General features: G+C 46.8%; 1 protein-coding gene across 1 annotated transcript in view; it reads left to right on the top strand.

Moving 5' to 3' along the window:
• CLSPN (claspin) overlaps positions 1-13,283 on the top strand; it is a 50,080-nt gene extending 36,797 nt beyond the window's left edge. The window contains exon 25 of the mRNA XM_014344492.4: positions 12,379-13,283. Within this exon, the coding sequence (XP_014199978.1) occupies positions 12,379-12,531 (153 nt within the window). The 3' untranslated portion in view covers positions 12,532-13,283. The remainder of the gene's footprint in view (positions 1-12,378) is intronic.

Genomic DNA, 13,283 nt, shown 5'->3' on the forward strand with positions numbered 1-13,283 from the left:
CAGGAGTTCGAGACCAGCCTGGGAAACATGGTGAAATCCCAACTCTAAAAAAAAAAAAAAAAGAAAATTAGTGCCTGAGAAATCCAGGGAGAAAATGGTTTCTGGGCTGGGCGTGGTGGCTTATGCCTGTAATCTCAGCACTTTGGGAGGCTGAGGCAGCTGGATCACCTAAGGTCAGGAGTTGGAGACCAGACTGACCAACAAGGTGAAACCCCGTCTCTACTAAAAATACAAAAATTAGCCAGGCGTGGTGGTGGCAGGTGCCTGTAGTCCCAGCTACTTGGGAGGCTGAGACAAGAGAATTGCTTGAACCTGGGAGGCAGAGGTTGCAGTGAGCTGAGATCACGCCACTGCTCTCCAGCATGGGCGACAGAGTGAGACTCCCTCTCAAAAAAAAAAAGAAAGAAAGAAAATGGTTTCTGATTGAGGCTCCTGGGAGAAAGCACTCTTTGGAGAAAGAAAACTTGAGTCAAACTCTGGGTTACTTTTCCTTATGCCAGGATGGCTGCTATAAAGTAAGCTAAGCCTTGATCTTGGTAACAGGATTGACATGGACAGTTTCGATCTGACCCATATGCCCTTTGCCCAAAGCACTGAGCCAGCAGCATCAGCTATGTTTTAATGAAATTGAAGCCCCAGGACCTGCCACTATGGCTCTGAGGAGGACTCAGCTTCACTAGCTTGGAAATTACATATTTGGAGGGATGAGAGCCCATGAGTGTGGGAGATAGGGTAGGCTCAGTGTCAGTGTTTTTGTTTCTTCCTTGTTCCATACACTTGAGTAGGGATACATGGTATTAACCTCTTTAAACAGGTCTCTAATTTCATCTCATTAATTCACAGTTGCACAGCCATACTAGGGTCTCTTCCATAAACCATAAGATTTTATTCACCAAAGCTCTAGAGACAAGGTACTCAGATCTCTGTGGCATCCCTCATTTTCTCAACTGCTTCTCTACAAACTTCTTCTCACTTTGAGAGTTTCTAATGCTCAGGCTGGAAGACTTTTTAGGGGGTGTTTTTGGTTTTTATCTCCTAGGGTTATGTCTAATCACTCTTGTGGCATCCTGTCCTGGGATTTGTGCTCCTAAGGATAGAGGAGAGTATTTCTGGGAGGAGTGTTCCCATGATACTATTTGATTATGTCATCCTTGAGATGGTATTATATCTTCTACCCTTATATCCTACTCATCGCCTGGCACACAGCTTGGAATGTAGTGGTACCTACCACAGTTTGAATAAATAACACTACACCTTTCAGAGCCTCTGTTTATAAAATGAGGATACTACGTCATGGCTGTCTCAGAGTTGCTGGGGGGCTTCAGTTGGAAAATGTATGTCAGTGCATTATGTCAAGTGCCACTCTGTAAGCATAAGAAATTGCCAGTAGCTCCCAGAAAAAAGAAATTCACCTCCTTTGAGAATGAAAGAAATTACCAGTATCACAATTATATCATATATTGTAGGCCACTTCTGAAAGGCCCATTGTTTCTCAAATATCTCAAACTTAAAATGAAAATGTGATTTTCTCTAAAAACCTGCTCTTCCTCCTGTATTTGCCATTTCAGTAAAAGGTACCTCCATATATCCAGTCACTCAGACTGGAAATCTGAAGAGCATTCTTGACCCGTTCTTTAATCCTGTAATCAGACAATTTCCAAGTTCTGTTATTTCTACTTCCAAATTGCATCTTGAATCAGCTCATTTCTTCCAGCTCTATGGCCAGCCCCCTGGTCCAAGATTCCACAATTTCTTTCTAGGGTCCTACCGTAGCCTCCTGGCCCCCCCACTTCTGTTTTTGCTTCCCTTTCATCCAATCTGCACAGCAGCCAGAGGCGACCTTTATGTAAATATACTTTGGAGGATGACACTTCCCTACTTAAAATCTTTTAATGTCTTTCGCTGCACTCAAAGTTCAAACTTCTCATGGCCGATGCATGACATAGCTCTGCCTCCCAACCTCCTGTCTACTCTTCTTTCTCATGACATGCAGCCTCAGGAGCATCTAAAGTGTCCTCTTTCCCTGGAATGCCCTCCCCTACACCCATCCTCCTCCTTTGTCTGACTAATGCATAATTCTCAAGGTGTTAGCTTAAGCCTAATTTCCTCAGAGAAGCCTTCTCTGACCATTAACACCCCTTTCTTTTTTCTTTCTTTCTTTTTTTTTTGAGACGGAGTCTCGCCCTGTCGCCTAGGCTGGAATGCAGTGGTACGATCTCGGCTCACTGCAACCTCCGCCTCCCGGGTTCAGGCGATTCTCCTGCCCCAGCCTCCCAAGTAGCTGGGATTACAGGCATGCGCCACTACACCCAGCTAATTTTTGTATTTTTAGTAGAGACGGGGTTTCACTATGTTGGTCAGGCTGGTCTCGAACTCTTGACCTCGTGATCCGCCCGCCTTGGCCTCCCAAAGTGCTGGGATTACAGGCATGAGCCACCAAGTCCAGCCTAACACCCCTTTCTTAATTAGGTTACCTTTGTATAAGTTTCCTATTCTTTTTTTTTTGAGATGGATTCTCGCTCTGTCGCCCTGGCTGGAGTGAGTGCAGTAGCACGATCTCGGCTCACTGCAAACTTTGTCTCCCCCGTTCAAGCAATTCTGCCTCAGCCTCCCAAGGGGCTGGGGTTACAGGCACGCACCACCACACCTGGCTAATTTTTGTATTTTTGATAGAGACAGGGAAGGTGTTAGCTTAAGCCTAACTTCTTCAGAGAAGCCTTCTCTGACCATTACCACCCCTTTCTTAATTAGGTTACCTCTGTTTGAGTTTCCTATTCTTTTTTTTTTTTTTAATATGGATTCTCACTCTGTCACCCAGGCTGGAGTGCAGTGACGTGATCTTGGCTCACTGCAACCTCGGCCTCCCGGGCAATCAATTCTCCTGCCTCAGCCTCCCAAGTAGCTGGGGTTACAGGTGCGCACCACCACATCTGGCTAATTTTTGTGTTTTTAGTGCCCAGCTAATTTTTGTATTTTTAGTAGAGACGGGCTTTCACCATGTTGGCCAGGCTGATCTCGAACTCCTGACCTCAAGTGATCCAGCTACCTCAGGCTCCCAAAGTGCTGGGATTATAGGCATGAGCCACCACACCCAGCCTTAGGTTTCCTGTTCTTTTGGGTCTATCATCATGATGTGTTACCTTAATGTTTGTTGAGGCTTGCTTTCCCTACTAGACTGTAAGTGCTGTGAAAACAGACCATATCTGTTTTGTTGGAAAATGTATGCTTTGGGTAGCACCATGCCTGGCACATAAAATAATTCAATGAATTTTTTGAGCAGTGAGTGATGGGAGGCCTGGAAGAGCTAATGGTGAAAAGCATAGAGCTGAATTATATACAGAGGAGCTTTCTAGTGTAGGACAGAATAGAGGTGTAGAGCTTTAGTCCTTGCTCTTTCTGCAGCTTGTAAGCATCATAACTTTGGGTAAGTCAGTCTCTTTTTTCCTCAACTGGAAAATGGGGCTCATGTGAAATGACTTGGTTTAGCTCACAGGGTATGGTTAGGATCAAAGGTACAAATTAATGTGAAGTGAATGTACATATTTAAGAGGCTGCACTAATGCAGGCTAACTCACTGCTGAGGAATGGGTAGAGCTGAGTGGGAAGGAGAAGCCAAGCCCCAACAAAGCTCCATAGTCCACCATTGGTGGCTAGCTATGTGCTGAGACTTGTTATAGCAGTAGAAATGGAGGCCTGTGTGTATGCCTGGACTCTCTAGTGCGCTGGGGAGATAGACATGGCTTGTGTATGGCTGGTGTCACCTCAGATTTTACCTTTTGAGACCAAGGTGCCTGGTTTCTGTCCCCAGTAGTTTTATTGTCTTGGTCTGTATCATCCACGTCCTTCCCATCCCCTCTTTTTGTCCTCTCTCCTCTCACCTTAAAGGTTTTTCATTTTCAGTTTATTGATTTAGTTCTTCCCTGTGGTGGGATTCATAATGGGAAAAGGGAGTTTGAAGTAGCTACAGCCTAAGGGTGATTGGAAGGAGTTGGGGTGGACACCTGAGTTCCTTCCCTTCATTTTAGAGAGAACCGTAGTCCGCGGAATTCTTGATGGCTGGTGGGCTAGATGTAGGGTTGAAGAGGCAGCTCCCAGCTCCAGGCTGGAGAATTATTGCCTAGTCCAAGGGGTAGAAAGTGCTGGGGCAGGGTTGGGAGTGAGCCGTGGTTTGGGTTTTTTGGCCCTCATCTCTTTTTCTCAGAGGCTGAGGGAAGGAAAAAGGCTGACTGCCCACCCTTCTGTTGGTTTGTCTTGTCTAATTTAACTTACGTTATTTATCAAAAAGACAGGTTATTTGGAAAACCAGATGGACCTAGGCAAAAATCATCTGGGTTTTCCAAACATGAAAAATTAGGTTCTGGGGGCCCAGCAGGAAAGGCGTATCTGTGTGTGTGTGTGTGTGTGTGTGTGTGTGTGTGTGTGTGTGTGTGTGTGTGTGTATGGTTGAGGGGAGGGTGAGGTTGAGTGAATGTCTCTGTAGTTAGACCCAGAAATTGTTCCATGACTTCCAAGCATACTCCCTCCTTCATTTTCCTTCAAGTTCTTTATGATTAGAATCTAAATGAGAAAATTAAAATCTTCATGTTGGTTGCTGGATGTCTTAATTGACCAAGGATTAGAACCCATCAGGGCTATAGAAGAACAGCAGCTGACAGTTTTCTCTATCTTTCCAGCCCTCAGTCCCTTACACAGAGTGGGCAGGTTAGTGAGAGGTGCAGGGTACTGAGAGTTTTCTGAAACAGAAACCTGTGCCTCTTGTCCCTTCAATGTTATTGTCCCAAAGAGTTGCAGCAAATATGGAGGTTAGACATTAGGGAAGAACTTATCATCAACTTTCTGATGATCAAATGGCTAAAAGAACACTGAGGATCCAGGGCTGTCTCTCCATTGACTATCTAGGGAAGGAGCTAGCCCAGTTTTCTTTTGGGCAATGGTGGCTTGCTCTGTAGCTACAACCAGGAATTTGTAAAACTTGTGGTTTTGGGCCAGGCATGGTGGCACATGCCTGTAATCCCAGCACTTTGGGAGGTTGAGGTGGGGGGATTGCTTGAACTCAGGGGTTTGAGACCAGCCTGGGCAAAATGGCAAAACCCCATCTCTACAAAAAATACAAAAATTAGCTGTGCATGGTGGCATACACCTGTGGTTCCAACTACTTGGGAGGCTGAGGTAGGAAATCACTTGAGCCTGGAGGTTGTGGCTGCAATGAGCCAAAACTGCAGCATTGCATTCCAGTCTGGGTGACAGAGTGAGACTGCCTCAAAAGAAAAAAAAAAAAAAAGCTTGTGGTTTTGTTACCTTGAGCAGCAACATTTTTAGGAAGGAATTAAAGCAGGAGGCTATTGAGGCATAGCTCTTGGCTGCCATAGAGGAAATGTTCTGGCTGAAAGCAGAAAGCAAGCCATCCCGTTCATACACATATGCACACACACAGAAGACAGCCAAGACCCTTTCTGGCCTGAGAAATCTTTGGCGGCAGCAATAGCCCTTGTCCCATTGTGAGTGGCATTTTTTTCAAAGTGTCATTGGACTGTGAAAGCTACTTAATAACTTGATCTCATCTGAATAATCTGAGTTAATACTAGCTTCACAGTTGTGAGGATTAAATAAAAAAAATTGTAAAGTGTCTGCCTCAAGGCCTGGCACAGAGTAAATCTCAACAAATGCTCGTTGAATGAATGAATCCATGAATCCGAGCATTAAGGCCCCCCTCACCGTTTCCAAGGATCAGTGCATAACAGCCCCGGTAACTGAGACTTGTAGACTGTCCCAACTGAGCCTGCAGCCTGAGGCATGATCTAAACCTGCTGTTCCTTTGACAAATATTTGATGAGTTATGGTGTGGAGGGTGGACCCTTCCATGAAGGCCTTGTTGGCCTAGCTGTTGGAAGCACTATGCAGACAGCCTTCCAGGGTGGGAATTGCCTCAGAGAGCACCTTGCCCAAGGTCAAGGATAGCCCACATTCAATGGCAACAGGTGTATAAAGGCCTGGCCTTCTTAGCTTATTTTGGGTCAACTCTGAAGGGCCATTCTAGCTTCAGAGCTCCCTGTGGGGTTGGCTGAGGCTGTCACTGGCTTGTCTTGTCTTGTAGATCAGCTTCTTCCTCTGCCCACTCCTGCTCATTCTCATTCTTCCACAGCTGTTGATCCCAAAGGAGGTTCTTAATAAACATCCGGCACATTAAACAGTCTCAGAGTTGGCTTCCTGGGAAATCCAAGCTATGAATGCACTAGTCCTGGTGGCCAAGCCTTTAGAACAACAAAGAACGGAGACTCCTTTGCAATGGATTTCCAGCGTTGGAGGTGTGGATACTGTCTCTTTATGCCCACCAGAGGGCAGCAGCATCCTAGCCACCTGCCCTTCTGAAGCTCCAGGAGTGGGCTTGAAGCCTTTTCCCCGGCAACTTCACGCCCCACACCAGTATTGGGCAGGATCACCTCCCTTAGGGTGTTCACCCTCCTGACTAAAACAACAAAACTTTCTTAAACTGTCCAGGCCTTAGTTTTGTTAGTCTCAAGCTCCTGCACCACCATCACTGAAGGCCAATCAGTCTTCCTACTGTGCCCCTTCCCCTGCTCCCCGGCCGGCAAGTTCCGTGCCTGGGATCCCCCACCTCTCACACTTACCACCCACAATAGATTTGTTTTCTGTGTGACAAGGTAATTACAAGCTTGGGGCCAGTAGGCCCATGGGCCAGTCTGAGGATGGTCACTTCATTCTGGCTCTCCCTGTTCTGCTAACGGTATTGATTTTCAGTTTTATTTATTATGATGATGTGTGTGTGTGATCTGGCCCTGGTGACATGACATATGGAGGCAAGAGGGCGAGAGCAAATTTCCTTTTGTCACAATTTGACTTCTTGAAACCGCACCCCCACCACCACCACCCAGCATTGTTTATTTACAGGTTTTAGCATCTTTGCTTACCTGTCTTCATTCTGTCCCCTCATCCCCAAAGATTTCTAAGAGATTCTTCTGGGAATTGGAGCCAGATGGATGTGACTACAAGAAGGAGGAAAGGGTCTGGGAAGAGGAGTGAGAGCAGCAAGCGCACTACCTTTTGTTAGCAGCCATTAACTCATCCAGCAAACATTTACTACATTCCCATCACCTGTCAGTTACTTCTAGGCTAAGCTCCCCAACTCTCTGCTGGGGGCCATCCTGGAGACAGGTTTTGCTATGTGCTTTTTTTTTTTATTTTTTTGTCTGCATCTGTTTCTCTGGGTGTGTGAGGAAAACCTGGCCAGAAAGCTTTCAGAGAGTGAGATTGAGTTTGGGTGCAACCAACTCAAAGAACGATGCTTGCCAGAACTTAAGGCTACTTAAGGCCTCCCGTAATGTAGTCTACTTCCTTACGAGGAAGAGGAAGGGCAAGCTTGAGGCAAAACATTACAAGTGGGAGGGGGCACTCTGAACTGCAATGATTGCCGTGGGAATCAGCTGAGGCTGAGGGCGATTTGTAGGGCCATGTTTCCCCAGCCTGTCTTCTCTGTGCGTGCCAGGAGAATGAATAAATCATTGTTCAGGGGCGGGATGCAGCTGCCGAGCTCCTCCCCTCGGCACATGCCCCAACTCCAGCTCCTCCATTGAGGGCTGCTGGAGCAGAGCGGTTTATACACCCAGCTCCCCAAATCCTATTGAGGCCTCCCCCTCCGCACGAGCCACCGGCTCCAAGCCCATTCAGGCTGGCCCTTTGTGCTGGGGGTTAAGTGGTTACATGTGGGGGGCACCCAGAAAGGAACTGTCAGGCCTTGAAAGGCTGTACTGATACAGTGCCCTCCTACTGATGAATGGGGTGGGTGGAGGAGAGGTGGGCGGCCGGAGGGTGGGGTGGGGGAGAGGGCATGGGGATTATGGAGCCCACAGAGGCAGCTGCTAGGAAGGGGGTGGAACAGGCACCCCCTTCTCTCTTTCCTCCTTCACTTCAGCTTCCCCATCTAGCTTACTCCCTCTGTTGTGGGCACTGGATGATCAAGAGCCTTGGGACCTTGGATTTGGCTTTTCTGATGTCCTGGTGACCGCTTGAGTGCACTGGAGAGAAAGAATTTATATTACCTTTCATTCTTCCAGCAGCTCCGAAAAGACCTGTTTCTCCCTTTTCCCTTGGAAGGGGTGGGTGAGAAGGGGAACAGGGTTGGGGACAGGGGGAGGATTCATTTCCTAGGTTCATCTGGTGCAGTGGATTTGCAGCTGTGCCCTGCTGAACTTTTAAAACTTCTCTGAAGTTCCCTCGGAGCCCTTAGGTGGAGGGTTTAGGGGAAGACAGATCTCAAACTGGATATATTGGAAAGATTTTGTTGAGGAAAAAGAAATGACTTCAAGGCTCTAAAAATGCTTTAAAACTTCTAATTGAATGTACCGCCTTGTCATTTTACAGCTGGGAAAACAGCCAAAATGGAAGATAGGGGAATGGGCATATTTTACCTAAGGTAAACACATAGTAATTTCTTGATAGACTAAAGAGGCACTTTACCTTTAAGAAGCAGTAGAGAAATGGATGAACAAAACAAGTAGGTCATCAGCTTCCTAGGCCTTCCTTTCCCAAGATGAACCAATTCTGGGGAATAATGTTCGTTCCAATCTGCCTTAATGGCTCTTTGGCATGTCAAAGGTCCTCTGGGGTTGTGCCTGGTCTTGGGAGCCCAAGTGACAATGTTCACCACTATGTTATTGAACAATTTTTAAGGCATATTATTTTATTTAGCCCAAAAAGGTTAAAATGATTTGATTTGCCTAAGTTCCCAAAGCCATGTGGGGAAGTTGACAGATGATGTGACCTCAGGAAGAGAGAAGAAAGCAGGTTAGCAACGTAGTTTGTAATCCAGGATTGTGCTTTGTTCTGATATGGAAACTCTGAGGGCTTCCTCAGTTATTTCCCTGCTGCCGCCAGGATGGAGCCCAAGCTCCTTGGGATGGTGTCAAGAACTTTCACAACTGGGCCAACTTTATCTTCTAGCCTCACCTTACCTCCATTTCCCACCGAGCTCCAGCCACACTGGCCTACGGGGTGTTTCCTGAACTCACTCTGAAAATGCAGTCTCCTATGCCTTCTCTTGCTTTCTCTTGGTGAGCTCTTATTCATCCCTCAAGGCCTGGCTCAAATATCACCTCTGTGCTAGCTGGGTGTAGTGGCTCATGCCTGTAATCCCAGAATGTTGGGAGGCCAAGGTGGGAGGATCACTTAAGGTTGGGAGTTCGAGACCAGCCTGGGTAACATAGCAAGACTCCCATCTCTTAAAAAAAAAAAATCACCTCTGTGAAGCCTTTCCTTACCCTTTTTTGGGCTTACTACTTTTGCCTCCTGGCTCTGTTGCAGGGCCCATTACATTGTTATAGCCCATTCTTCTGTCTATTCCTTTTCTTTGAGACAGGGTCTGGCTCTGTCACCCAGGCTAGAGTGCCATGGTGTGATCTTGGCTCACTGCAACCTCTGCCTCCCAAGTTCAAGCAGTTCTCGTGCCTCAGCCTCCCAAGTAGCTGGGATTACAGGTGTGTGCCACCATGCCTGGCTAATTTTTGTATTTTTAGTAGAGACGGGGTTTCACCATGTTGATCAGGCTGGTCTCAAACTCCTAGCCTCCAGTGATCTGTCCGCTTCGGCCTCCCAAAGTGCTGGAATTACAGGCATGAGCCAACACACCATGACTTCTGTTTCCCTTTCTAAACAAGGAGCTCCCCAAGACCACGACCAGTTCTGATACTGCTCTGAATTCCCAACACAGTACCTGGCACAAAGTAAGCACTCTGTAACTGTATGATACATGTAAATGAATGGGTGGGAAGGGACAAGGTCTTTGAAGCTGAAACACCTTGATCTTACCCACCCCTTTCTTCCTGAGAATACTGATATTGAGAAATTATCCACCTATGAATAACCCTTAGGCCTGTCCTATTTCCTGGATGAGAAATTCCTCTCATCTTCTCTGGTCTCCTTGCCTGACACCCCAGGCCCTGGGACCTGGATCTGGCTACTCACTGCTAGCCTCTCTTGGCTCTGACATCTGTTTGCCAAGAGGCTTACCCGCTGTCCATCATTGGGTCTTGATGGCATGGCCTTTTGTAAAGCCCTGTTCAGGCTGATACTGGCCATCTCTGGAGGTTTCTGTGTCCTTGCCACTTAAGTTCCTGGCATATATGTGGGTAGGTGAACCCAGCCACAGATACCCTTTCACTTGGGGGTGAATTATTCTCTGGTGTCCTCACTGGAAAAGCCTCTGGCAAATGAATAACAGGCATCTCTATAGCTGCTTTTTTGTCTTCCTGTGGACATGGACATCCCTGCATTTGGAACTTTTTTTTCTTCAGGCTTTGAGCTCTGAAAATTATGGAGTGACCAGGACTGCTGTGTGAGCACTGACTGTATTAATTATACAGTGCTAGAGTATTCCATACAACACTGCCCTTGATTAACAAAACTGGCTACAGGCTGGGTATGGTGGCTCACGCCTGTAATCCCAACACTTTGGGAGGCCGAGGTGGGCAGATCACTTGAGGCCAGGAATTTGAGACCAGCCTGGGCAACATAGTGAAACCCTGTCTCTATTAGAAATACAAAAATTAGCCGGGTGCAGTGGCACACGCCTGTAGTCTCAGCTACTCGGGAGGCTGAGGCATGAGAATCACTTGATCCTGGGAGGCGGACGTTGCAATGAATGGAGATTGCACCACTGTACTCCAGCCTGGGCAACAGAGTAAGACTCCGTCTCAGGGAAAAAAAAAAGAAAGAGGCTACAATCTGATTTCCTTCAAATGAATTCACTTGACTTAGCAGGTATTGTATTATTTAGGAATAACTAGCTTTAGGCCAGGTGTGGTGGCTCACGCCTGTAATCCTAGCACTTTGGGAGGCCAAGGTGGGCAGATCACCTGATGTCAGGAGTTTGAGACCAGCCTGGTCAACATGGTGAAACCCTGCCTCTACTAAAGATACAAACATTCACCAGGTGGCAGGCGCCTGTAGTCCCAGCTACTCAGGAGGCTGAGGCAGGAGAATTGCTTGAACCCAGGAGGTGGAGGTTGTAGTGAGCCAAGACTATGCCACTGCACTCTAGCCTGGGTGACAGAGAGAGACTCCATCTCAAAAAAAAAAAAAAAAAAAAAAAAGGAATAACTAGCTTTTTAGAACAATGGAATTGATGACTCAGCTATCCAGGCTGGGGTGCTGCCCTGTAGAGCACGATATAGGCTTTATTTATTTTATTTTTATTTTTATTTTTTTGAGACAGGGTCTTACTCTATCGCCCAGGCTGGAGTGCAGTGGCACGATCTTGGCTCACTGCAATCTCTGCCTCTTGGGTTCAAGCGATTCTCCTGCTTCAGCCTCCTGAATAGCTGGGATTACAGACGCGCACCACCATGCCTGGCTAATTTTTGTATTTTTAGTAGAAACGGGGTTTCATCATGTTGGCCAAGCTTGTCTCGAATTCCCAGCCTCAAGTGATCCGCCTGCCTCGGCCTCCCAAAGTGCTGGGATTACAGGTGTGAGCCACCACACCAGGCCCAATATAGGCTTTAAATCAATGTATATAATGCTTTGTCCTTTGTGGCCAGAATGCATAAGAAGAAGAGGTAGCGGTGGTTGTGGCACCTTATATGATTTACCTAAGGACTAAGAGTTTTCTTCCTGTCTCTGAGATTCTGGGTATTGCACGTCAGAAGGTGATAGCATCAGCCAGGCACAGTGGCTCACACCTGTAATCCCAGCACTTTGGGAGGTCAAGGCGGGCGGATCATTTGAGGTCAGGAATTTGAAATCAGCCTGACCAACATGGTGAAACCCTGTCTTTACTAAAAATACAAAAATTAGCCGGGTGTGGTGGCACGCGCCTGTAACCCCAGCTACTCGGGAGGCTGAGGCAGGAGAATGACTTGAACCTGGGAGGCGGAGGTTGCAGTGAGCTGAGATCACGCCACTGCACTCCAGCCTGGGTGACAGAGTGAAACTCTGTCTTGGGAAAAAAAAAAAAAAACATGGTGATAGCATCATGGGAGGAATGTTTCTAACCAAGAAACACAAAGATGATTCCCTGGGATTTCGGCTCCTGGTAGCACTAGAGGAATAGGAGAAGGGGGTGGTCTCAGTGTAGACTGGACTGATCATGGCTATCAAGGAGAAAGGGAGTTACTGTTACTTAATAAGTGTTGAGAGATGCGTGAGTGGAACCCAGAGACCCTGGGGTCACCACCTTGTGCTATTGTATTAATCAGCATTCTTTCGATTGTCGGTGAAAGAAATTCCACTCAAGTTAGGCTTGGCAAAATAAGGCATACAAAACTATAAGTTTAGATGCAGGAAACAGGGTCTGCAACATTATCAGAACTTCTGTCTCTCATCTCTGTTTCTTCCCTGCCTCGTCTTCCTTTAATTTCGTTTCAGAAGATCCCAGAGAAGGACTCTGACTGGCTCACCTGGGTGGAACTCCTATCCCTGGATTCTTCAGGCTTTCATTTGACCCACATGGTTAAGCTGGGAGAGACAGAGTCCAAAGAGAGGCGGAGAAGGGCTATTCTGGGCAGAACAAACAATTGATGACTTTATGGCTCTGTGGTCTGGGCAGAACTGCATAACCCTAGATCACCAAAGCTGAGAGCCTTTAGGAGTGAGGATTTGGGCCAGGCATGGTGGCTCACGCCTGTAATCCCAGCACTTTGGGAGGCCGAGGTGGGTGGATCACAAGGTCAGGAGATCAAGACCAACCTGACCAACATGGTGAAACCCCATCTTTACTAAAAATACAAAAATTAGCTGACGTGATGCATGCACCTGTAATCCCAGCTACTCAGGAGGCTGAGGCAGGAGAATCTCTTGAACCCGAGAGGTGGAGGTTGCGGTGAGCCGAGATTGCGCCACTGCACTCCAGCCTAGGCGACAGAGCGAGACTCCATCTCAAGAAAAAAAAAAAAAAAAAAAAAAGGATTTGGGTCACCCCAGGCTGAAGGCCAGGGGAACCTGAAGTGGATAAGGGAAGGGAGAAGACTTAGGCCACAGGATCTGATGTAGAAATGGGGCTGACGTCTCCACCTGTATTTTCTTAGCTGGAGGAGTGTGCAAAGTTTGAATTACTTCTGCCTTCTCCTTATTTCCTTTTCCCTCTTAAAATAGTCATCATAATCATAAAAATTTCTTTTCCGTTTTCTCTTTTTGCATATAGGATTTCTTGGTGTGATTTAATTTGCCAATTAGTCTCTAGGTTGCAGAATGGTGACTTGGAATCAAATTGAAACTGGAAGAGGGCACCTCATATATTAGGGTCAGCAATTACTGAACTCTGTTCTCTTTTA

Source organism: Pan paniscus, chromosome 1 (assembly GCF_029289425.2).
Source record: "Pan paniscus chromosome 1, NHGRI_mPanPan1-v2.0_pri, whole genome shotgun sequence".
In the NCBI taxonomy this organism is placed as follows: domain Eukaryota; kingdom Metazoa; phylum Chordata; class Mammalia; order Primates; family Hominidae; genus Pan; species Pan paniscus.